General features: G+C 42.8%; 1 protein-coding gene across 4 annotated transcripts in view; it reads right to left on the bottom strand.

Moving 5' to 3' along the window:
• PTPRO (protein tyrosine phosphatase receptor type O) overlaps positions 1 to 27,094 on the bottom strand; it is a 1,358,825-nt gene that overhangs the window by 731,078 nt on the left and 600,653 nt on the right. For all 4 annotated transcript variants that reach the window (XM_069628367.1, XM_069628366.1, XM_069628368.1 and 1 more), the window contains exon 4: positions 10,412 to 10,564. In XM_069628367.1, coding sequence (XP_069484468.1) covers positions 10,412 to 10,564 — 153 coding nt within the window. The remainder of the gene's footprint in view (positions 1 to 10,411; positions 10,565 to 27,094) is intronic.

Here is a 27,094-nt window from a genome sequence, read left to right as displayed (position 1 = left end):
CAAGGGCAGTTCAGCACTAACATTCTTAAATCTCCAGTGAAGAAGAGTATCAACCGCAACCATGTGTTTCAACCGCAACATGTGTTTTCGTGCTCTGAAACACTTGTGTATGAGAGGGATATAAATAAAATATCATATATCATATCATAACATATCATAAACATTTTGGGTGTCACTAATAAGGTCGGGCCATGGTGGGGTCTCGCTAATATAAGGGAATCATGGTATCACAAGTCATACGACACTGACACAAAAGTTACAATTTTCAAAACCTTTATTAGATTCGTAGTGTTTGGGAACAATCCTACGTTGCCCTAAAGTTATGATGGCAGTAGCCTCTACCATCAAAAAATAAAGAAAACACAGTCCTAGCCAGTCTCTGTGAAATCAAAATGGTCTATAGAAACAACACCTAATGCTTGCCCTATCTCTTATACAATAAGTGTGTAAAGGGGAATGTGTATGCAAAGGAAAGTCTGTTTTATAACATAAAGACTCAGGGTAGCTGAGTCAGCTCTCCTCCCCACATTGGAACACACACAGTAAGGCAGCCTAGGTAAACAGGATGACACACTCTGGCTCAGGTTATCAAAAAAAGTCTGTTCAAAACATGGGTCGATGCCTGCTTAGCCTTCCACGTTAAAGTCACTTATTCCAGCCTTCCAAAAGTTCTTTCACAGTTCAAAAAAAAAGTTCACTTAGGTCTCCCTCTGTCAGGCTCGGACGTGTCAAGGAATCAGTAGTTCACGTAGGTCTCCCTCTGTCAGGCTTGGACCATTCAACCAAAAAGTACATGATTCAATGTAGATCTCCCTCAGCCGGGCTCAAACCTCGTACTTGCAGCACTTGCAGGTGTTCCCTTCCCCAAGCTTCATTCACAATATTTAGGGGTTCCCTACCCCTAGCTTATTTCATATTTCCGGTCTCCCTCAGTCAGGCTGGGACCTTTCACTGATGTCGAAGAATTTCGAATGTAGAAGGATTTTACCACAGACCTCCACAGGACCAGTTAGAATTTCACTTCAGCTCTCCCTTAAGGGTATTTGCCCCAGTGTCTCTTGGTATTGGTGGTTCCATACCACAATCAGAAACCTTCAAAGAAATCTTCCTCTTAAAGCAATAAACTTTTAACTTCCCCTTTCGTCAGGGTTAATCTTGACCATTGCTCATTTCAAAGTACATTCACTGTGCCGCTTTATATCAAGACATCAAACATTTTGCAGAGACTTTAGAGTGGGCTATTTCCTTTTGCTGGACCACTCCGCTACTCTGTATCACTGGCTTCACAGTTATCAGTAACTTAAAAGTTAATTACTGGTTTGCTTTCTTTCACGTCTCACCAGCATGCGTGCAACCTTTAATTGTGAGATACACTGTTGCAGCTTCAATCTTTCCTTGACACAAACTGGCCTTTCATCTTTTTCGCTAACTCACTGGTTCTGTGCATTCTTTTCTTGTCTCTGTGACGTTGATCCACGAGTCACGTTTGATACCACAGGCTTGGCCTCGCCTCCCCAACTCTGACGTTCACCCGGGAGGGTCGCTTGCATCCTTGAAACACACTAAAGGCTTCTTCTTGTCTGGGATTTGGCTTTCTCTGAGTCTCCTTCATGGTTTCCCGGAGGCAGCGATCTCCTGCAGGAAACTTCAGGGTTTTCCTACCCTTCGCTTTGGTCCCTCTATCGGTCATCCTGCTCCAGTGGATTCGTCTTCACCCCGCAAGATCTGCTCCTTCTAGTGTCTCACCTGGTCCGAGTGTGTCTCTATGTTCCGCCTTTTATCTGTGTAGGGGGAGTTGGGTATCAGATATATATGATTAAGAGACAGAAAGGGGAGGTCCCTCGAGTATCGGGGGATAGAGTCGGGGAACACTTTTGGCTAACAATGCCTAAACCCATTTAATAGTATACAAAACACATTTAACAAAGTAAAATGTTTTAATAATGAAAGGATATTGTGAATCATGATAGTTCCATATTGGTAAATCATACCACAGGATGGCAATTCATTACATTGATAACCATAAACATAATAAGTTTAGTGCTAAAACAATGTGTTTTTTGATACTATGAGAAACTAAAACTCAGTGCAATGCATTCATGCTACAATAAGGACTTTTAAGGATTACATAGTTGATGAGAACCAATATCGTTTTCAAGAAGATTATAGAACTGAGATCGGCCCTTTACACTCAGTGCGTCTTCTCGTGTTCAGTACGACATCTTTCGGGCAGTCATGGCCTTCATCAGGTATGGGATATCAATTAATCTCTGCAGTGGATACAAATAGTAATCTCTCACGGATACTATTGCTGTTGGAAGGATAAGCCAACCTAAATGGCCTGTAGTCTATGGTAACCACCCTGTGCATTCACAGAGTGTCAATGATTGGAAGAAGAATGTGTTTTCAATACTCCTGTGACTTTTCTCTTTAGCAGGTGACACTGAAAGTTAAATGGATTTGGCATTTGTGAAGGTCGTAATCGAAATATGTGGTCAGGCATGGGATCAGCCGCTACAGAATAGCCCTGTGTCCCACACCAGGACCACAGTTGTCAGCAAAATTGCTGGTAATAATAAATTCTACAAATATGTGCACTCACCTAATTGGTCGGAAGGAAGGTCAAGTGCCTGACTTTGCCTGACCTGATTAATGGGACATGTCCATTGAGATATGTACGTGTTAGCCTCTTTACTCTCAGTCGCCTTCTTCCTCTGCCCAGTGTTGTGTAGAAAGGGGGGGGTTGGGATGTTGGAGAATCCTATAAAATAGGATGGGGTGTGGGCATAGGAAAGGGGGGATACCACGTCTCACCATTAGCTGCCTCATCCCACTCAACGAAGATCCCCCAGCCAGGTGATCCTTCCACACTGGTCCACCCCCAGGGTCTCGATCCAAAGGCGATGGCCGTGCCCTGGCCACCTGAGAGAGGGATTCCCAGAGACTAGCAAGTGAGACACCCTTTGGTGTCACACATTAAGCTTTGGTCAATTGCCATTTTTCATGTAACTCATATGATGGTCTAAAACTTTCACACTGTATCTTTGTCTTGTTATAAAATCCCACTTTTTGGCTTTGCAATTTCTGTGCAAGCTTTAATTTTTAAAGCTTACAACAGCTTTTAGCATTCTATGAAAATAACTAAATGATGCAATATTTGATCTTAGCAAATGCCTACTAAAAGCAACCATGCAGCTCTTTTTACAAGAGAAATACTGTCTGTCTCGGTAGACAATCTTTTCTCCCTGATGACTCAAATAAAGTTTGTTCTCAAAATGAAGAGAAAACCAAAGCATTGTCAATTTAAACTTCATTAGTTGAAGGGACAAGTATGTAGTGAATGCAGGTCTGGTCTAGTGTGGCTGTTTTATCTAAAGGACCATTAAATACTCCTGGAAGCAGAGAACACATCCATTTACCATCTATAGGAGTCTACATTTTTAGCTGAGAGTGTCATTTAAGAACAATTTTAACTGTGACTGTTGTATATAATAATAATAATAATAATACTAATAATAATTGTATTATTATTATTATTATTATTATTATTATGGAAATCAGCATGTGTATTGCATTTTCCTCACACAGAGTGTAAAGGTGTGATTTGCAGTGTCTATGTAGTGTCAGGATCATATGATTGTTCCAGTACAAGTGGTAAGGATTACTGGCGGTTATAAAAGTTGACACTACAAAATATGTTTACTAGGTTTAAATGGGGGAGTCTCCAATGATACCACATTATGCTTCAAGCTAATTGGCCTTTCCTCTCATTTCTGGATAGGTAGTTTGGTTTCTGCTAAGTGTTCTAGTTGTGCACCTTGTGGCGAAACAGAAGGAGTCTGAGTCGATTCTGACATTTCGAGGGTGTACATTACACTAAAAAGAAAAGGCTTATCGATTCCTACTGGTAATAGGGATTTTCCCAACCTGCAAAACTACGCTTAGGGTGCTTGTCTGTCATCAACATCAAAAGTGGTCCTCGGTACAAACCTAATCACTATCTGGCTTTACCACTATAGAACAACAACAAAGAAATGAGTCAAAGCAAAAGCCTCTCAGCTTATACTTTGGTCGACCAATTGTCTTTTGGAGCTCTCCCTGGACTTGGTTTTCAGTATGTATAAAAAGTAGTTCAGAAAAGAAATGTTGTCAGCTCTCCTGTTAGCCTCTTGAGATAGACTTGCACGTTTCTATAGAAGCCAGATGTCTAGGTTTGTTACATTAAGGAATGTTTTCCTTGTTCCACTTTCACCACCACCACTTCATCCCTTCTGGTTTCATATCTTGGTTGTACCAGTGCTTCTTGCCAACATTCAATATTTGTCAGTTTCTTTTGCTGTGTTTGGTTCTGTTCACCTCCTTCCAACCTGGGCAACTCTTGTACCTTGTCTGCCTTTAGGTGTGCTCCAGCAGGATGGCGTCCAGAGGGGATGTTGCCACTCACCCTTCTCCACGGCGTCCTGGCACATAGGTGTCTGCTTCTGTGCTTCGGACTGACTCAGCAGTTTCTGTGTTCCTTGCGATCAAAGTGCAGGATTTGTTCCTCTGTTCTGTCCTGGTCTGGGCATAGTTTCCCAGGTCCCAGACCCACCACTGCTGCAGCATGGTCATGCCACCTGGTAAAATGGTCCTTGGGAAATGTATAGCCCCCCCACATCTGAAGTGGCCTCTCTTCCCCTCTCTGATGGAGTGGATGGAGTGGGATGTGATCTCTTTTTCCCTGGACACACTCTGATGGTGGCCAGAGAGCAGCAGCGCAGCAACGGGATACTGCCCAGAATTGGATGAGCTAAAGAAAGGTCTACTCTCGGGTGGCATTTCCCTGTCTCTAATATTGAAATTACCTAGAGACCCGGTTTATGTGGGGCACACAATCATGAACATGTCTATGAAATGGGTAGGACTGCCCTGCTTTTCTGCAATGCAAACATGTTGGCCACTTGGCAGTATCTACGGATACTTTGTGGTGTTGGCATGCTGCTAGACATTACATGTGGGTACCCCAGATGCAAAGACTACTCATTTTCCTCATCTATGTCTGTGAAAGACTTTCAAGCCCATAGGGAATAGCTCTATATATAACATAGTAGGCTGTCAGCTTTCTCCCAGCAGATAGTTATGGACTGCTAGTATATGCATGAATGTGAGCATACACTGATTGGACTTGACATGATGAATGAAGGGCTTGGCTTTATCATCCATTCAAGATGTGGGTCTCAGGATGGCCTTCTAGAGCTATCCAGGGCTTTGCTAGGAGTTATTGAAGTTTATACTGGTTAGTATTGATGATGAGTTGTCACAGGGATGAATTGATGTATCACTCTCACTTTAGCCTATTAGCATCCAGCACCTCACCTCATTTGGTGTCTGTCAGGAAGGGATCTAAAAGGTGAGCCTTACATCATGGTAATATCTGTCTTCCAGGATCGCTGATCAGCCAGATACTGAAGATGCCATTTTCCCCTCCTTTGCCCCAATTCTCTGTGTGTGCTCACTATCCCACCACTATAGGCCAGTGCCATCCCACCCTCACCATATTAATCTCTTCTCATGACACTGCCAACTCTGCTCCCTCTGCACTGCCCACAAGTGCTTCTGGGGCCTGGGACCTCAATACCTTCAACTCTCTCTTCCTAAATATCTTCCCTCTCGAGCACCCCGCTCAACCGCCTCCAACTACCTCAAGGTCAGTTGTATCTCCAAGCAGCGAGTTGGTGGTAGATCTCTTTCTTCTGCTGGGCCCTCCTTCTTGAACAGCCGCCATGCCTCTCTGAAACTTGAGGAGAACATCTCCGGTTTCGGAAGCACCTCAAGACCTTCCTCTTTGCTTCTGCTTTCTCTCCTCCTCTCCTCTGGCTGAATCTGAAACTGCACTGGTTACCTGGCCTCTGATCTCGGGCCCAGGTCCCCTCCCTGCCAGTTGCACTCCTGCACCGGTTGCCCCATTGGCAACGCTTGCCCTTGGGGACTGTCTCTGTATACCTACAGCCCCTACTAGCACTTTACCCCTGATGTATGCTCTTACACTTGCCACCAGCTAGCCGCACTTTTATTTATTGTCTTCATTTATTTTACTGTTATCCTATGTACGGTACTGCCCCTCCCCTTCCCCTGCACTTTTCCCCTTCCCCCACCACTGCACTTGCACATCTCAATGTCACCTGGCCTAGTAGGATCGCTGTCTGTCTCCCCTCTGTTTCCCCTCCCTTGCCTCGTCGCACCTTGAAACAGTTGTGTATAGGCGCGTTATAAATGCCATATCATATATCATATCATATCCCTGTTCATCTGTCCCTTACGCAACTGCTGCAATGGGAAAGGAGTTGGCTCTCGGAGGTGGTCGCCTCTTTTAGACATCGTCCTTTGTAGCATTTTCTTTTTTATGTATGCAGTTTACACTGTGATATTCCACAGCATTGAAAAAACAAAACCCAAAAGCTATTGGCAGCCTGGGCCACATGTGGGGGTGCCAATAGCTGTAAAACCTTAGTGGGGTGCCAGGCCTGCCTCAGCTCGGGCCATTACCAAGCAGTAATGCCCCCAAATCTGTTGTTCTTGTTAAATTAATGACTGCAGGCTGCATCATCAGCCATACTGATTAGTAGTGACATTAAGAACAAAATGGACTTTGCATCACCTTGCATCAGCACAGATGGGGTGGATTATCTCTGCTGATCGAAAATGTATTTCTTTTGTATGTAATAGGTTGAGCTCAGTCCTTGAGGGCAACAGAGCACTGTTCATAGCTGCTGGGTTAGATTGGAAAACAAGATAATAGTAATTTATAGGACGGTGTGCTACCAGGGCCACTGCATTGACATAGTGCAGGGGCAACAAGCCAGGGACACAACTTAGAGATTGGACGTTGCACACAGCTAAACTGTTGGAAAGCGGTGGGGGCATTTAAGAGTTGGCTGCAGCTTATGCTAGCACCTGGATGCCTCGACTGAGGTTTACTGGGGTTCCGGCCGTGGCAGGGTACTGCTGCATGTGGCACTTTAATGTCCTGATATTTGAAACATACTACAGAAGGTTTTCAAAAACTCCGTCTGCATTTATTTTGGCTCACGGTTAAGCAGACGGGTTCAGGGGATAGCGCATTCAGAAGAGATTGTAGGCTAAGAGGTTGTTTCTAATATCTCTCCGAAGCACGAGGGGGACAACAGAGTTTGGGCAAAGTATTGATTGCAGTTGGACAATGATAATGGTGATATCGTGATTTTTATATAGTGCTTCATGCCAGACTCCTCAGGCTTCTAAGCACTTTATTAACAGGTTTTGTTATTACCGAATAGTGCTTGATTTATTTACATTGGGGGTATGAAAAGCTACACTGTCCCTCATGCAGTGTTCGGACTTGTGGTGAAGGGGGAACTCATGGAAGTTATAATGTAATTTGTTATTTATAACGTGATTAATACCCATAGGTTTCTAAGCGCAGAACCAGGGATCAAACCTGTGTTTCTCCGCGTCGTCTTGCTTCCAAGGCGAGTGCATTGCCCATGAGCTATCCTTCCGAGACTAGGAGTCAGAAGCCAACGCATGTCAGAAGCCACAGCTTTACTCATTGATCCACCCACCTTGGGTAGGAGGAGGATGGCATTAATGGCAGACATTTAAAGGATCCGGAGCAGTCAGGAACCAGATCTGGAAGTAGTGGGTTTTAAAGTGCCTCAAGTGCTTGACTTTAGGCACCAGAAACGGAGGAGTGCGCCGCTGGAGAGCAGCACCGGACTGAATCCAGAGCTATGAAGCTTGCAATGTAGGGAATGACACGCTGAGAGGGGAAGCAGCCAAGGTGGAGTAGCAGGAAACCAAGTCAATAGCCGACCTAGACTCTTGGGCGCCATCCTGGGACCCATTGCACTGCTGTGGCTTTTATGGGGGCAGGGTCATCTTAAGAACTTTTGGGGCCCTGGGCACAGACATCTTTGGGGCCCCCCTTCACCAAACCAAAGCAATTAAGGGATCAAGAATACTTGTCACGTCCCCTCCCCCCCACCCATCGCACTCACAACTTATAGGTTGATATGCTGTCCTGCAGCATTCCAAGCACGTTTACTCCCTTTAAGTCCCCTTACGCTCTTCATTCTTGCTGTAATCAGAATGATAAACAAGTAGCACTTGAAGACCAACATTAGCAGTCTATGAAGAGGTTACTGTTCTAGCACATACAGGATGATTTTTATCAATAGCATCCAGGAAGGTATGCAGCCTGTAGTATTAATGCAGGACCGAATGTAAAAGGTACATGTAACCCATAATAGACAGAGAACTCCCATCAGCTGCCTCGCAGAATGCAAAAGTGCTCATGCATGGATAGAGGAGACCAGTTGGAAGGAAAAGAAAGCTAAACATACCATAGCATGGATAGTGGATGCAGATTAGAAGCTACTAGGAAGGTGTCTTTATCCAGAAAGACTGAGATTAGAAGTGGGATATGGTTTTCAAATAGTGTTGCCATTAGATATCAAAGGAACAAATGCCTGTGGTGTGCGATATAAATATGCTCACTATTAAAGTGGAAGCAACCCTATAGACAGTGAAGCCATGAATAAGTCTCTTATGAAGATCATACCAAGAGAAGGAAATCACTCTGAAGGGCTGACAATTTTGAAAGGTTTAGGGAGTGGCAATATTGAGAGGTTAGGCAATACAAGATTAAATTAGATGCCCAGGATCACACATTGGTTAAGGGGTAAAGGGGTGAAACTGGGATTTGTGCCAACTCGGCAATTTCTGCATTTGAACACTTTCTTTTCCAGTTCTTACCATGAACTAAAACAATCTCATTTTATAAAAACCGACTTGGAAAGTACAAAAATCACATTACCAAACCTTACCATTATAGAAGGGTGTTATGCAAAATGGGAATGGTTATAGGTTCATTCTCTCCATCAAGGGAAGTATAGAAGTACCAGCATATTAACAAATTTAATCTGGGTTTGTCTTTTGTATTTTAAAGCTTTAAATATTTCAAAACAATGGCTTGTTTTATTTTCATTTATAAACGTGCATAAAACCTTTGACTTTTACCAGAAAGCAAACCGTTTTTTGTGTCAAACGAGCAGACCTTAAAATATACTTGCCTGAGGCCTGCAACATCTGGTTCGCTCTCTTCTACCACCCATTCCACCCAAATGGTCTGCATAAGAAGAAAGATCAAGTAATGGGCTAAAGGATGCCTCCAGCATGTGAGAAGGCCAACCTCACAGAAGACAGCACAGTAATGTAAAATATATTAGATGATTGGACCAGGATCACTGTATCGTCTGCTGGCAAATCCAGGATACAAGCATGAACGCTTTCGTTCCATAGTCTTGAATTTGGATACCTATTCATCTCTTGGACTAACAGTTTATGCCATTGGTGGAGGCGATTGCCTAGGTTTTTCAACACCCCATCTGAACAAAGCAATTTCTAGACCTTCACCGTACGGATGATATGTTTGTGTGTATAGCCACCCCTATCTGGTAGAGGTACATTTCTGATAATAGCCGATTTTGTTCTGCAAAACCAAGTACATATGCAGGCAGGTTCATAAACTTCAGACATAGGAACGGCTCAGCCAGCCTTGCAGGAATGTGATATTCTAATTTTGCATATGAACACATATCTGTGGAATAGGTGCTTCACACACTGAGCTAACTTCTGAAACATGTGGCACTCAATTTATCAATACGTATTTCACTGTTGCCTATTGCACATGATCAACATAATTCCCACAGGAAGGAAAGAGTTGTGCTGTAAGGAACACACAATCTATGTATACCACAGTGAACACAGAAAGCAATACATGATGAATTGATCAAGGCAGAATGTACTTTTCAAAACAGAAAGGCAATGGGTTTAGACCCTCAGCAGCACGCCATAAAATATCCTGACTTGTGCTATTTAGGACTGGTGAACAATAGAATCTTACTACTTCAGATCAGGCAGTTTTGTGGGGCCTCACTCCAAGGTGGGGGCCGTGGCCAATTGCCCCTTTTGCCCTCCCATAAAAACGCCTCTGTATGGGGGAGTGGAGTTGAAGTTCTTCCAACTCAGTTGGTTGGGTCATCCCTTTCTCGATCCACTCTCACTCTCCACACCTCTTCAAATTTCGGATGTGTGCCTATTGCTAAAAAATAAATCTGCTACAATGTTTTAACACAAAATGCAGGGAGAGATGCTGAACAGCCCCTTCACAAGCCCTCGCCTCCTGACCCCAACCCACCATCTATATTCCGATGGTAATTTACGTGCCAAAAAAAACCAAGCAAAATAAAACCTATCAGTTTTTGGGAAAGCAATTGACCACTATCAAATGTACGCCTGCCCTACAGCAATGACTCAATACATCCGATTTCTAAATGGTGTCAATAACATGCAGCACCTGCAGTGATTACTTATAGAGTGAAATGACACTCACCTGTTCTGTGCTGTGTGGGCTCATGTCCGATGCCACTGCATTCCACAAGAGTGCTTTTATTAAACGATGCCTCAGACACCAACTGAAAGGTGATGTTACTGTAGCATGTCCCTGGCAGCCAGTGATTGAAAACTCTTTTACCCTTGGAGAAATCTGGAAAAGAGTTGTCACATTAATAAACAAAGGTATCATTTTTAGACGTTATACAATGTGGTTTAAATTGCTATTCCAGTATGAACCACGCTCCCACTTATGTGTGACAGTCTAGGGTGGAGGTGTGGGTCTGTACATGGTATTATCACCCCGCACCACTGCAGCCCCAACCCAAGGTTGTAACGCCATTAGCACTTTAGTCTCCAATCAGAAAACAAACACACACGCGCACTCTCTCTCTCACTCTCTCTCTCTCTCTCTCCCCCCCTTCCTTACCAGGTTTGTAGAGTGTCTCTATCAGTCGTAAGACAGGAGTGTAAGTGCCACTTGAGTTCTAGCCATATTCCTATCCCCTAATGTCTCCCTGTTGCACTTACTCAAGCCCTTGCCCCCCTACCGTACACCCTGGTACTTGGACACTTGATGGCCTTCGACCTATTTTCATGGCATTAAGTCTACACATGCTCCATCGCGCATGCTGCAGAGACCTGCTTCACAGGTGAGCTGCAGTGTGAGGGTTAGAGGCACAGTCCTCTTTTTTTCACCTTTGCTATTGCTATAGAGAGAGGACTAACCAATCACTGTGCAACCAATATCCACTCGACAGCCACATATAGAAACTGGCAATGCCAACAGTTTGTGCATTTTTGTAGGCATGGGAAAGGCACTTGCCATGCACATCCGTAGTGTTGTTAACTAGCCTTTGATGGTAGCAGGTGCAAAATGGTGTGAGTACCTGCGCATCTAATAGCAGTGTCTGCCAAATGCCTAATCCTTATTCACAAGCCAAAACAGTTGGCTTTGCCAATGCTTGATTTTAACAAGACTTCAGTGAAGGACACACATAGTGCTGACAAATGGAATCACTGAAGCCAGACCTGGTCCAAACGTTTTTATCACACCAGTATCATGTTAACAACTCCAATAGGTTATTAACTCTTAGAAGACTGCTTTGAAAAAACACTGTCATGCACTTTGAGTGCAACGATTGATGGTAAGGCTTGTATTACGCGAGCTCAAAGAGTTCCCAAGAGGAGGTGTTTTGGGCCGGGAAGGACAGGAACCGGGTGAAATAGCCATAGGGAATAGCTTGGCCATGGGTAGTCAATGAGTGGCCAACTAACCAGACAACACCTACAAGCTGTGTGTCTCTCCTCGGATGCCATTTCTCCCCAGTTGTACTTCAATGCAATGGTTTAGGCTTATGGGTATTGCAAGCGACACCTAATAGCCCAAACTAAACAGTGCGTCTGGTCAGAAATGGGTCGTTTACAGCGGTTAATGCCCGCTCCTACCATACTGTGAGCAATGAGCCAGCTCGTTTCTTTGTGTGTATCCCATTTTCTCCAAGCCGTGACAATGAAATGTGCTTAATGGTATCTGCTCCTTAAGGCCATTAGCACCAGCCTGTGCTTACTGTTTTCAAAGTGAAACATGCAGAATTGCCACTTTGAAATCCTCTCATTTTATAACCCGAAATAATGGCTACATTCCAAACCCCATGGCACCATGAATACCAATCAATATCGCGTGTGCGCGCCAGGGTGCGTGCCAATAATACAATGCAGAATATTTATTATTGTATTTATTGAGGGCGGACCTAGCTTCGAGAAGCAAAGGAGCACTTTACAGAGGTATACAACAGTACAGATGAATAACGGAGCGCTTTACAGAGGTATACAACAATACAGATACACAATGGAACACTTTACAGAGGGATACAGCAGTACAGGTACGCAGCAGAGCGCTTTACAGAGGTATACAGCAGTACAGATGCATAACAGAGCGCTTTACAGGGGTATACAACAATACAGATACTCAACAGAGAACTTTGCAGAGGTATACAGCAGTACAGGTACACAGCAAAGTGTTTTACAGAGGTATACAGCAGTACAGATACATAACAGAGCGCTTTACTGAGGCATATAGTAGTACAGATACATAACCGAGCGCTTTACAGAGGTATACAACAATACAGATACATAACTGAGCGCTTTACACTACGGAGCGCTTTACAGAGGTATATAGCAGTACAGATATATAACAGAGCGCTTTACTGAGGCATACAGCAGTACAGTTGCATAACGGAGCACTTTCCTGAGGCATACAGTAGTACAGATACATAACCGAGTGCTTTACATAATTGAGTGCTTTACAGAGGTATACAACAGTACAGATACACAACAGAGCGCTTTACAGAGGTATACAGCAGTACATTTGCATAACAGAGCGCTTAGTGGGAGTTGCATAGCAACCCCCTGAAGAGGGGAACGAGAGGTAGAGAATGCAAACTGTAGATTTGCTCTGAAGTCCCGAACGCCTCTGTGACATACATGATGTATTACCTTGAGTAGGCCGACCCAGAAAAGTGCGCACAAATTGAATGCTCAGGGCCTGAACCAGCAAACGAGAATGAAATAATGGAGGCAGGACTGTCATGAGGTATAGCCACAAGGTTTGGGATGTCGACGGGGAGGGTGCCTGGGAATTTAATTGGGACGCCTGGTGATTGTTGGCACCTGATGCAGAGGCTGGATGGAATCTCTTGAAACCTTCATCCATCAAATGCCAGGTCTTTTCTACAAGGGCCGTGTGCCCGGTTCGCCTGATAACTGCTTGCTTAGCGCAGACGGTGGCAGCGACACATTTGCACACCACATTGCCCCGTATTAGCATAGGAACGTGATTCCTTTTCCCACCAGAGGCAATGACGCTCTAGGGAGCACTTACCCGGTCCCTTGAAAGACAAAAGAACATTCCGTTCTGAGTGCTTGTGCAGAGGCGGCAACTTTGCAAAGTACATGCTTTATAAAAATGAAAAGGCACCAGAGACGTCATTTGGGGGTCGCCAGAGGTCGCAAATGCGACCTCTGAGGTCTCCCTTGCAACCTCTAAAAAAAAAATAAAAAAAAAAAATCTTTTTTTGGAATGCATGCTCCTGGCCTGTGGCTCTTTACTTCTGGGTGGTGGCAGCCTTTCTTGTTCAGGCTTCTTAAAAAAAATAAGAAAAATAAGAACAAGAGTGCCATAAGTCTAACACTTTCAGCACTGACCCTAAATAAGAAAGAATAGGAATACCAAATAATGTGTCTTTCTGGAATTCTATACAATAATTGCTAGGCTCATTAAATGTTTATTTCAGGCGCACTTCAGGGGGTGAGTCACTGATTTTAGTCTGTTCTTAAATGCCTCACTTAGCCTTTCATCCTTCTGAGGTCGATAAATGAGTACCAACACAGGGTGGGTGATATTGGGTGTATATTTTTTCTATATAAAGCGCTTAAGCGTAAGTGCTATATAATAACACATCATTATCATTTGGTAATGGACGTCTGCTTGCATACACAGTAATTTGGTAATATTGGCCTACACACACTGATCTTAATGATACATATGGCGATCCATTCTTGTATGAAATGTACATCACATAGTGATAGCGTAACTATATTTTCGTAGTGTACAATGCTGTGTGATGCCACTTCCTGTTTTGTCAATGGGTGAAATGTCGTGTTCCATCGCTACCCGCGATATCACTTCGGGGCGGGGTCAAATGACATCACTTCCTGTAATGTCGTCAGGGGTCAAGGGTCGTGTGATGTCACTCCCGCTACCCCTGGCATTTTGGTGAAATGACGTCCCTGAAAGGCACACCTGTGCTCGACTGCAAAAAGGGTGTGGGTTGATACATTGCCAATGTTGCTTGTGTGGTGGGTGTAAAGTGCACAGAGCATGCACACTATATTATGAGAGAGAAAGATACCGAATACGGATTGCAACCACTCATCTCTGGAGTCCATGGGACTTCACTGGGGACATACCGTAATAATCATTTTGTGTGGAGGACATTTCTTCCACACAAAGCAGCCAGAAAGAGTTTTGCGACTGAAACTCGGAATCTGGTGGTGTGGTAAAGCATGTGGTATTTCCAAATACAGCATGATTTTACCACAACAGTCAAGCTTGCAATGACCCCCTATGAGTATGGTGATTATCGTAAAACATGTCAGACTTTAAATACCTCCTATTTTTAAAATATTACCTAATGTTTAGCTGGGACTGGATGGGATATCAAGCACGTGTGGTCCATAGAAAGTGCTGCATAGTGTCATACCTTATATTTACCCTTGCTATCACTTTCTATGTGGCCCACGCAATATTATCCCATATGAACCCAATCATCAGCTGGTGATAATTTAAAAGGAAGGGATATGTGACATACTGCACCTTTTTACTTTTATGTTGAGGACTGTGGGGCGGCAGCCTTGCGAGATCATGGCTCACTGAGAATAGCCTAGGGCCATCATGCTTGCCTTAGAAGCAAGACAACGCGGAGCACCACAGGTTCGATCCCCGGGTCCGTGCTTAGAAACCTCTGGGTATTAAGCGCGTTATAAATAACATATCATATCATATCTCGCGAGACTACGCTAAGGAAGCGTGCGGGGAGCAGAACACTTCTGTGTAGGCATGGGAAAGGCACTTGCCATGTGTCTTGGGAGGATAGCTGTGTCTCGGGAGGATAGCTCAGGGGCAACGTGCTCGCCTTTTAAGCAAGACGACCCGGAGCAGCACTGCGGGTCCGTGCTTAGAAACCTCTAGGTATTAAGCACTTTATAAATAACCTATCATATCAGAGCGGACCGGGAGACAAGTGGCTCCCCTGCACTCCTTCTACATTCAGGCCCCCAGCCTGGTCCCCCTCCAACCACTTCCACCCAAGAAACATAAAGTGGGGAGCATAAACCCACTGCAACGAAGCAACTGCAGTGGTTGCTCTAAGGACATCAGTCTCCTGTGCAGAACGACATCCATCAAGTGTGCCCTCTGTAAATGGAGGCATAATCCCAGTGGAGTTCAGCACTGCAGCGGGTGCCTCAGAGACGCCACTGCCTTTGTAAAAGACACATCCGTTACACGTGACTTCTGTAAATCAAACCTCGTTCACACTTATTCAGTGCCTAGTCATCCTTTGGGCCACAACAAGCCCCTTTCATTGCCTCCGCCTACATGCCCATTTCGTTTTGAATTTTCTTCCTGTTAAGACGCCATTGCCCCCCTGTAAAGTAGCTTCATCCATTTCCTACTGCCGCACAGAACTTCCTGTTTCTGCTCCTCCTCCCCAAGGCTACAGCAATCCTAAACCCGAACCCTAAAAAGCTGAACGAAGTAGGCAAGTAATCACCAGTGTCGCTGGCCCGACAGTCACTCGACGTGCAAGCCACAGTGACTGCACACGACGCATTTTGCAGGGAAAGTGGTTACAAGACACTGGTAAAGTAACGTTCAAGTTACTGTGATATTATGGCCATCAGGGGTGGACTGGGCGCCAGGAGAGGCCATGGAAATAATGTTTAAATTGGCCCCATATTACACACTTTCAGCAAACCCAACCCTTTACCAATGGGAACGTTTGGAAATACCACACAAGAGGTCCAGGGCGCAGAGGCCTACCGGGAAACTTCCTGAGTTCCATATAGGGCAGTCCACCCCTAGGGGCTATACTGTGTCTTGCCCCACAGCTTATGTGTTGCCTGTGTGGTTAATTTGAGATTTCTTTCTGAGTAAGTTATTATTTCTTATTTTGTATACGAATGTTATTTTAAACGGGGCAGTTTAACTATTAGTTATTCATATGGCTATTTCCAATCACATTCGTGTGTAAAACGAGGTGCCGCCTGGCAAAAAGTCTTCAGGGCGCTTTCAGTCATCATTGTCTGATTTCTTTCTTTTTCAGTACGTGTCCGCGAGATCAACTTGCAGTACACATTTCCGGCAGCAGCCAACTTGTGTTCCTTTGTGTGTCAAACAAGCGGCGACGTCAGCACATGCTGGATCAGGACACTTTCTAAAGAGCATTGGTTAAATTAAGGTTCATCCACCTTCACTGTTTTATTTATTTATTTATTTTTGCATTTAAATTATTATTATTATTATTATAAAGCGCTCTAAGCCCAAGGGCTCGAAACCTCGCTGACTTTGAATTATCTCCAAATTCCCAGAGGATCTTCTCGGTTGTTCATAAAACAGAAGGAACGTGCCTTACTCCAGTGCTAAATGCCATCTGCTTGTAGCTAATTTGCCCACTACCGGGAGAGATAGCTCACAAGTTCAGCACTCGCCAGATACCTGGGGCCAGCGTGCACATCTCAAGTTTGCACCATGCAGTCTTCATCCACCAGAGGGAAATACTTTCACCATTTAAATGGTTAATAAAAAAAAGTTTTGTTAGTGCTTGAAAGTGGGAAAACGCTAGCATGAAGCGCTATAAATGAACGCCCATTTTTCCCATGTATCGTTCACTTCACTGCTTGTCCATGTTGACCAGTTCCGGCATGTTGCCCTTGAATGAAGCTTTCTGTCCACTGGCTACTGAGAGAAAGGCCACTGAGACCAACACGTTCCCCCTTCGCCCCAGGCTATTTATCTGCATCTCCATGCTCGTTTTTGTCCTTCCACAAAGCTTTTGGTTTTTAAATGAATAGATCAATTTTTAGAAGTATTTGATCGTTTTTTTGTCAACATTATATTTATTTTCAAACTGAAAAAAAGAAACAATTGAATTTCGGAGTGCAACCCTATGTACATGTTTCTTGGAGCTAGAAAGCCAGACCATGGGTACATGGCAGACACCGTTTAATCTATGCGCACTGCACAGTGCAAGGAGAGAAATGTACCCGTTTAAAATTTATATTTTCACTCGTCAAAAGCAAATCACAAGAGACTCATTAAATGATACATTTCGATATTGAATTCTGAACAATTAATGCAGGTTAGAAAATAAATAATCAGAATTAACAAGTCAACAAGCTCTCACCAACAATAAACACAAAATGAAGGAAAAAGGAAAAAAGAAAAAGAAAGAAAAAGAAAAAAATATGATATTAAGCACGAAGTTATTAACATTGGTTACATAGTTAACACATTAACCATATGTTTCAAGAAATGATCCCCAAATATCTGCAAGTTGTTTCCAGACTGCTTGTAAATTGCCCTATCATGTGTGGATATGGTTAACCATTCAGCCACCCAGTCATCAATGCAAAAGGAGGCCGCTGACTTTGTTTTTTTGTAGGAATCTTTTTATGTTAGTGAGACTTTGATAGTTGATTTGGTGGTTCTTGCTACAAGTGTTTTGTTGGGGCTACCAGGCATTGTATAAAGACATATATAATAATTACTGCATACATTTCACTAAGCTGTTGAGATTCTTGTAGAAATTCAAAAAGAAACAAACCAGTCTTTCATATTTCTTAGTATTAGACACATCTTGAGACACACATAGCCAATGCACTGTGTGATTAATTTTTTCAAAACTTTTTTTATTATGATTTAGTTTAGTACAAACACTTTTTACACATTAGGGTCACTTGTGACCTTTTTACGCACAGCCTAATTGGGCTTTACTTCTTAGTTACTCCACTAGTTAAAAAAGAAAACTCTCCATTTTTTTTTGGCACTCCTTTCTCCGTTACTGGATCAGATTGCTCCCCCTTTGTGCTATCCGTCCCTGCTGTTGTCCCTTATTTCTTCTTGGTCCTTCATTAGTTTATCTAGGAGGTTAACTCCTGCGCACACTAGTCCTGGTTTTCTTCCTTGTACAAACTCTCTCCACCAGTCTTCCGCCGTCATGGACTTGAATTCCTCAAGGTGTTTAGGCAGAAACTGTATGTCCCGCAGTAACAGAAGACAGAACACTGTTATCAAATATGTCCCCATTTCCAAGTTTCCTTGTGTGTTATAAAACCTGCAAACTCCATGGTTTACTCCTCGTTTCCCTCTTGAGTGTCAATATTTGTTTGTAGGGTACACATTTAGCCTTATCTGTCGCAGCTGATCACGATGGAGTTTGCTTGGGAATTTCATTAGATACTGTGGTGTAGTGTCTCTCAATCGATGCTCTTGAGCTGAGTTACCCAGTGATTTGCATAGCAGTTTGGTTTTCCCGAGTGTTGATCCAGTCATCTCTTTCAGCTTTTCTTTACCTTTCTCAGGGTTGGTAATCAGCTCGTCCATAGTGTAGTTTAGGTGTTCCAGATGTTGTTAGCATTTTTCCTTCCAACTATTTAGTGTTACTGCACCTTTTCCTTTCCCGGTAAGTTTTAAAATTCTGTAGGCAGTCACGGGTTCCTTCAGTGAGATCTTCCTTAGTAGAGCCAGCGATTTCCACCTTATTATTGAGTACAGTGACTGCAGGCCTAGTTCTGCTCTTATTGCCACCATGGGAAGACACTTTGGCAGTTTTAGAGTTGTTTTTCAGAATCTGCTTCCCAGAGTAGACCATATCTTCCATGAAAGGTTCACGCTTGCTTTGCCTCCATAAGTGAGGATGGAAATTACCTTTTGAATGTACAAGAAACGCTATGGCGTCAGAGAATTTTTCCAAATCTCTAATTCAATATTGCACCCTGAGAGGCCAACATATTAAGTTCTATTTGCCAGTTCTTTTCTGCTATTGACGTATTAAATGTTATCCCCAGGTAATGTATCACGTCCACCGTTTCTAGTTTCTCTTCCCCAATTTTCCAGTTGAACGACTTGGTGTTTTTCCTTTGTTTTCCTCCTATTACCATGATCTTTGGTTTGCTGATATTTATGACCAGATCATTGGTATGCATGTAGTCTTGTAGTTTCCTGAGTAGATGTTGTAGACCAATTTGCATTTGGTCCATGAGGACCAGGACGTCAGCATAGGCTATCACTGTTATTTCCTCATTGATGAGTTTTGGTGGGAAATGCTTTGATTGTTTTATTGCCTCTAAGATGTCTCTAAGATACAGTTTAAACAGGGTTGCTACTAGTGGGCAACCTTGCTTTACTCCTCTTTTAATTCGTATGGCTTCTGATAATGCCCCTTCATTATCTAGTCTTACTCGTGTTGTCGTTTTACTGTGTAGAGCTTTGATCGGTTGTAAAATCTTATCTGGCAGTTCCGGGCCCGTAGTTTGGACCACAATTTCTGTCTGTTCACCCCATCAAACGCTTGTTTTAGATCGATGAAGATGAGATAGAGTTTGCCTTTAGCTCTTATGGTGTCCAGCTTCAGCAGTGATAGGATGAACAAGTTCAAGTCGGTCCCCGTGCCCTTTGTGAATCCAGTTTGTCGTGGATCAGTAATCGCAGCGCTGTCTGCCCACCAAGTTAGTCTAATTTGGAGAATTGGGGCAAACATTTTTCCCGATTACATCAAGCAGGGCTATCAGCCGGTAATTAGCTGGTTACTCTCTCAGGCTCTTTTTGAAGATGGGAACGATAATACTTGTTGTCCATGATGTAGGTATGGATTCACATTTTTTGATGTTCTTAAAGATAATTGTAGTCAGACTTGCCCATGCCTTAGGATCTGTTTTTAGCACTATGTTAGTTAGCCCGCCAGGCCCGACGGCAGATGAGTTTTTAAGTTTCCTCATCATTGCTTCAATTTGTCCATCTTCAACTCTCAAGACCCATCGCTGTAACATGTTTTCGCTGTAATCCAGTCTTACTCCTGCCAAACTAGCAAAAACCTCAGAGTAGTGGTCCATCCATCTTGCTTCAGTTACTCCGCTACTTAGGCGACTCTGTTGGTTTAGGGTTATGTTGTTTATGATGGCCCACTTATCTCTGAATGTCGAGTTGGCCATTGCTTTTAGCATTATTTCACCTTGCTCCTGGTCGCATTGTTTCCTGAAGCTAATCAGACAGTTTTGATATTGCTGTTTCTTTGTTGATGTTAGACTCAGTATGTCTGCCTTACTGAAGTGTGTGTTCAGTCTTTTAAGCTGTGTTAGATCACGTCTGAGTTGCCTTCTTCTTTCCACCAAGCTTTGCTATATTGGTGCCTTGGTTTTAGTAGTAATAGTTTCATCCCTGTGTTAACAACTTTATAGGCCTTTAGGAGACGATCGTAGGAGGTATCGGTTGATCCACTGTTAATTTGATCGAGATAGTATTGGATATTGTTAACACGTCTTCAACCAGTTCCCTCTGTGGTTTAATTCTAGAGGTTTGTTTTTTTATCAGCTTGATTTTTTCTGTGATTTCCATCCCATGTTAACCTCAGTATGTTGTGGTCACTTCATCTCTGCGCTAACACATCTAGACGGCTGGCCTTTTGAAGGTGGTTCCTTGATATCCAGATGTAGTCGATCATTGACTCTAGGGTTCCGTTAGACCAGGTCTTCTTTCAAGGGATGTGTCCCTGAGTTTGGCCATTTAGCATATTTAGGTTGTGGGACTCGGTTAGATGTACCCATTTGGAGACATCCTTTTCGCCTTCTTCCAAATGATCCATTATTGGAACACCATATTTATTCAGGCAATTGATATTCAAGTCGCCACAGATTAAGATCAGCGGATTACATGCAGACTTGTATGCTTTTTCGATTGTTGTTGTTATTGCATTCATGAATTTATCTGTGTTGATTTTTGCCGGATTCGAGTAAAGGTTTATCCGCATCATGTATGATGAAGCAGAAACTCCATATTCCTCTGTTTTTACTATAACCCATTGTATATAGGAGTTTGGGTTCCCATGCTTAATTACCTTTAAATTGCTCGCAATTTTTAGGAGAAAGATAAGCCCTGCATAGGGTCTTCCATTTATCCCTTTTTTAGCTGGGTTTATTAAGCTTTCATAACCTTCTCAGACCAGAGTTTCCTGAAACCATGTTTCTTGCAGGCAGATTATTTTAGCACTTTTCAGGTGGTTTTCTGGTTGATTGAACAGGTGTTTAAACCCTCTGGTGTTCCATGAAATATGGATATCTCTCGGCTTTTCCCAATTCTTTTTTGGCTAATCCTTTTCATTGTCCAGTCATTGTCATTGTGTGGATTGGCTTCTTTCATATGCTTGGTTTTTGTTTCTTGGTCTCCCTTCATTTTATTGTCAATTGTCACTTTATCGACTGCCATCTATCTTGATCTGGTGATCTTCGTTGATCGGTTTGATCAATGACCTTTGTCGGTCTTGCTCCATCATGGCTTGTTTGACAACCAGACTTCGTCCTCCCTGAGTTTTCTAGGTCCTGCTATTTCTGGTCGAAGACTAGGCGCCACAACTTCGTACTCGGTTTTAGTGGAATTTCTTTCACCATTTCCAATTTTAGATGGAGAATCATTCGGTCGTCTCTAATTTCATCGGCATACTCTACAATTGCTGTGTCGTCTGATGAAATTGTGCTTATTGAGGGTACGCAGTGTATTAGGTGCATAACATTTTTGTGGTTCAAGTTTGTTTTGTTTCTTTCTGGAAAGATATTTTCTAGCTTGATTGTTGCTGTCATCTTCACATTGACTTTATTTAAATACTTTGTAGCCTGCCTTGCCGAGCTATCATGTGTTGTGACACCCAGTCTTTTGGGATTCCATTCTGAGGTGGGGATCTCTTTACCTGATATTTTATTAGGACTCACCTTGGATTTCTGCTTTGTCATTCTTTGGTTTTGGGATAGCGTTAGGAACGGTATTTTGCCAGTGCTATTATTGTGGTTCCTTTTTGTCTCTTGGTCGTTCACTGTGGGACCATTCTGTAAGAGGATTCAATTCAGCACTACAGCTAAGTCAACGCCTAGTCTAGAATACTGAATGAAAACCCTTATTGATATATCTTTATGTCCAGTTCATGCGTTGTGGATGACTACCCCTATATAACACCCCTCTCTTGGAATCCCCCTGACCCCACTGAGCCAAGAAGTAGTTCTGTTTTGCAAGTTAAAAAGGTTTAATTGATAGTTTCAACAATAGGTATATACATCACACTTTAGAATAAATTAATAATTGAATAGCACACTTAATCTGATATGATAAAGATTAACAACGGAGAATCTGGCACTAGCACACTTCTTGATAATCACTAAGGAGTTGACGTGAAATGGATAAGATAGCAACAATACTTTTATGGTTTCAAATGGATGCAATGTGGAATGAAATGCAGTACAGAAAATAACTTGATAGGATTTCAGCAAAAGACAATGTAATCACTTTCTTGGACAATTCACCCCCCCTTTTATGCAATGCAAGGAAATGGAAGGGAGGCACACAGTTCTCAGAAATGCAATTCAAATGTAATTCAGTTCACCCAGCAACTTAGACTACAGAAGTTGAAAACACAGGCAAAATGCTTTTATATGTGCTGGCAATAAAGTGAAAAATATGCTAAAATGCTTTTAATTCCCTCTAGAGGTTTAGGGTGAGTGGTATCTAGTTAATATTAGTCCAGGCTCACTCTTGCAATGATTCAGGGATAGTTTTTATGAGGCAAACGATTTTTTTCAGAGGAAAGCAAAAGCAGCTATCTTTTTGCAAGTGGAGAAATTTTCAAATCGCGGCAAAATTCGCGAATGCGCCGGGCGCGATTACAGAGGAACTACAAGGACTATCACTATCGTCCTAAGACAGCCTAGGATCTCAGCTTCCAGATGAAAGTTACTGCAAGTCTCTAGCACAAACGGTTACGGAGATATGAGCGATTAAATAAAGGTCGTTTTTCAGATTTGAAATTTTAAAGTTCAAAAAGACAAGTGCAGCTTGCAACTAGCAAATCACAGGTGACAGCTTTACAAATGACAGGTGACAGTTAGGAGGCAGTTCTACTTCGATTAAAATAGCTTGAATTATATTATTTTAACTAAGAGATTGGTTCTGCACAATTTTCTAGGTACTCACACTATATTCTTGAGTTAAATGGGCCTTGCCACGGATCTGGTCAGGTTTTAGACTGGACTCTGGTCTCTGCACTTCACAGTGATCTGGGTCAGCTCTCTCTGGTCCTGCTAACAGTGGTCTGGGTCAGCTCTGCTCTCTCTCTGGTTCTGGAAATTTGATAGATTTGAAGTCTCTATGTTGGCTCTCTGAAGGTTGATGGAGGTAAAGTAGGGATTTTCCAGCAGAGCGTCCCGCAGCAAATGGATTTGAAGGTCCCTATCTGTCCTGTCTCTCTGCTTTTATGTGTTTTGAAAATGGGTGTGTGTGAGCATCACTAGGCTCTACCCCTCTCCACTTATCATTGGCCAAGCTTTCATTTCTCCCCTGATTGGGGGAGCTAAGTTGTGTCAGAGTGATGTCATTTTACAGCCTGCAGAAAGTCCACTCCTCCTGTCAACTTGCACACAAATCTAGATTTGAACCAAATACATATTTCATAGCTACACAGTGGTTTGAAATTACATGCACCCATCACATATCACAGGAGGTATCCCCTGTTCCAACTCTGCTCTTCCTGGGGGCTTGCATTCAGAAATGGCAATATTTTGCACTTTTTAACTGGTTTGCAATACCGGACATTAACCCAAATTTACACACATGTGCGCAAGGAGTATGGACATTAGTTGATGAAGTGTCAGATTTTTCACATGCACACATTTTGAGTAATATCCTCTTTTCCGCTAAAACCCCCCTGAACATGCCACCGGTTCTAAAAACCTCTTAAAATGTGGGCAGAAAAATCACAAGAATTATGGTGTCATTTAAATAATTTTCACAAGTCCGTACTATGAGTTATTCATCTTTTTCTAAAACCATATTCTGGCTATAGAGGTGTGTCTTTTCATGTCACATGGTACAGAAACCAGTCTTTCCAGTTTCTGCCAAGCTCAGAGACCCTGCCCCTCCCAGCTTCTGCCAAGAGGAAGCTCCATTTACGACTCCCGCCAATAAAACATTTGCCTGAGTCAGGACAGGGCTTTGTTCAGAGCTCCTGTATTCTGTGGGGGCTCCCCTTAATTCAATTATCAGAGAGATGGCATATCCTTAGTGTGGCCAGCAAAAGGCAGATAGGCCTGGGAACACAGCTGTGACTCAAGTTTCACTCCTGATGGGGGGTAGTTGCCAGGCAAAATTGGAATCTCTTTAAGCCAGTTTTTAGCTACATGTCATTTCTGTTCCCCAGTTTAAGTCAAGACATTTTTTTACATATGCAGCTAGGATGCTGATTCTAAGTTTAAAACTATGACATTTAAACAATTGAAACCTATGTGACACACAAAAGTAGGTCACTCAGTCAATTTAAACATTTAGATTTTTTTAGTGTCTTTCAGTCCAAATTTACTTAAACTGCTGAAATCCACAGCTCAGCCAGTCTTGTTATAAACCTTCAAGTCACTTCAGAACATAACTTTACATTGGATCCACCTCTCAGTAAGTCTTTCTTTGGCATGTTTTAGGTTCATTTATTCAATTTTCTACAAAAAAGTAAAATCTGGTGTTTTAAAACGCCGGTTTTTGGATAGTGGTGAGTACTGGTACTGCACCCCTTTTTGGGATTTAAGAAAATGAATTCCCAACAGTTATGGGTTTGCTTTTGGCAATCAGCATTGCCACTCCCAATGGTTTCAGACTACTGTGTGGGTAGTCCAATGGTGGTTTTAGGCAGCGTCCTTCTGTGCCCATAACATCGGCAAAAATGAGTGGCAGCCTATTCTTCATGCATTTCCCTGTGCATTTTCTGGGAAGCTCTGGCCATCATGATGTTTTCCATGTCAGTACTGCACAGTTTTGAGGTAGGGCTCGGATGCATGGGTAAATACATCCCACAATTCTTACATCCGCTAGACAAGTTATGCAGTTGTTCTTGGGCGTCATGTAGTTTTTCTGGTACTTCCCTTTCCAAAGAAGACTCGTTCTCGTTGATATAATATGAGGCATTGTCTATCAACTCCTGAGTGCCACCTTCTTCTTCAGTGCCAGAGTCTGTGTCACAGTCATCCATTCGTGTATCTAGCTGTGTTATAACATTCCTTAGTTTTTTAACCCTTTGTGTTGTTTGCATTACATGTGTCTACATGTGTTCTCTCCTTTTCCGGTGTTGTTCTTTGGTGAGGAGGTGATTTCAAATTCTGTAGGAAGGCATGGGACACATTTGATCTCACTTTTGTACCATTTTCATGTTTTTCATTTTCTTGTCCTTTTTTTGTTCGTCATCTTGTTCTGTTTGATTACTGGTCCGTGAATCAGAGATCGAGTCTGGTTCTTTATCTTTTTCAAGATGTTTTTTCTGTTGATGGAAGACAGAATATAGGACTTTGTTTTGAGCATCACAGTCAATAGTGACTGCGATTCTGCCATCCTTTCTTTTAGGCTGGAGTTCTCTATCACATTTGTTTTGTGCCTGCAGCCGTGTCACCTTTGCTATAACCTTCCATCACTGTGCTGAAGTGATTGTCCCCAAATTACGCTCATGCGGAGAAGCCGATTGAGTATCCAGTCTCACTAGTGCTCACTGGGTTTTGTCTTCTCTTTGTGTTGTTTCTTTCCAAAGTTTTGTTGCTTCCTTTTATCTGGATTTATAGTGGGCATTTGATAGTCATGTGTTAAGATTCTGTGCTGCTGATTTCCTTGATCACAGAATGCTATCATTATGCCCCTTTTTGTTATACCGTTCAGTATTTGATTCTCTGACTCTCTCTCTGCGATCTCTCTCTCTTTGTCACCTACCAGTGTTCTCATCAATTTGATTGAGTCCATGATTGCAGACATAGTGGCTGCTTTTTCTCCATGCACACCGCTTGCAAGATCGCACAATCGCATTTGCCATGATGCACAGGATTTGGCTTCCAAGTTTAGTCTTTCCTCAAATTTTGATGTAAATGCTTCTAGGTAGACTAAGTTTGTGTGCATCATTGCAAGTATTGTTGCATTGTCTTTTATATTTTCCTTCATGGCCTCATATAATTTGGTGTAAGGTGCCAACGAGATCGTCATTGCAACCATGACATTGCTGTAGATCTGGATTCCTGCTACAATGGATAATTGGGCTTTGTCCTTTTGCTGATCATGCAGTCATTTTTCTCATTCTCGTTTCTAAGGTTAATAGTTTTGTCCTGTTTTGTGTGGTGCTGACATCCTTCTAGGATCCTGTTCGACACTTTCACTTGTTTCAAGCTATGCCTACTGTCTTTCAGAGAGCTTCTTGATGCGTTGTGTCTACTTTGCCTGCATGCCGTTGTTGCATCTCGTCCTGTTTGTTTTGCAAGCTTTAGAGCCAGGCTTTTTGGGCTGACGTCAGCTTCCAACTGATTGTTAATTGGACAGCGCATCTCCTTTGTAAACTTGTTGGTTACACCCACAGCTTCCACAGATTCGTCCATATTCTGTCTATTTGAATGTGTGTACGTTATCTCACCTGTCTCGCCAGTGTTGTGGTACGCGCAGATCTCTTTTTTTGATTGATTTCTAGGAGTCCTCTAGCTTTCATTTTTGTAATGAAGGTTGAGCGCAGTTAAAATTCCTTTATTTCCTTCTGCTATTGAAGTTTAATTGAAAATGGGTCTGTGCCTTTTCCTGGCTTTTCCAGTCATGGGCATTGACATTTGGTTCCTTGATGGGGAGTTATTCAAGGGGGGTTTGTGCAGAGGCACGGACTTAGGCACGTGCTGTTTTTGATGTTTTAGGCATTCTATGTCTCCAACTATGATGCATGGTAAGTCGTGCCACAATCCAAGTCTGAGGCCCTGTGTTCTGATTCTGCCACTATATCGCTTTTGGTCTGGTCCAGAAGTTCCGTGTTAGTTTCTGCTTTGGTTGAATGTTTCTGTCCCTCAGTATTAACGTCACCTT

This window comes from Ambystoma mexicanum, chromosome 12 (assembly GCF_040938575.1).
Source record: "Ambystoma mexicanum isolate Mex_15411 chromosome 12, UKY_AmexF1_1, whole genome shotgun sequence".
NCBI lineage: Eukaryota > Metazoa > Chordata > Amphibia > Caudata > Ambystomatidae > Ambystoma > Ambystoma mexicanum.
This window is presented reverse-complemented; position numbering and strand designations above follow the sequence as displayed.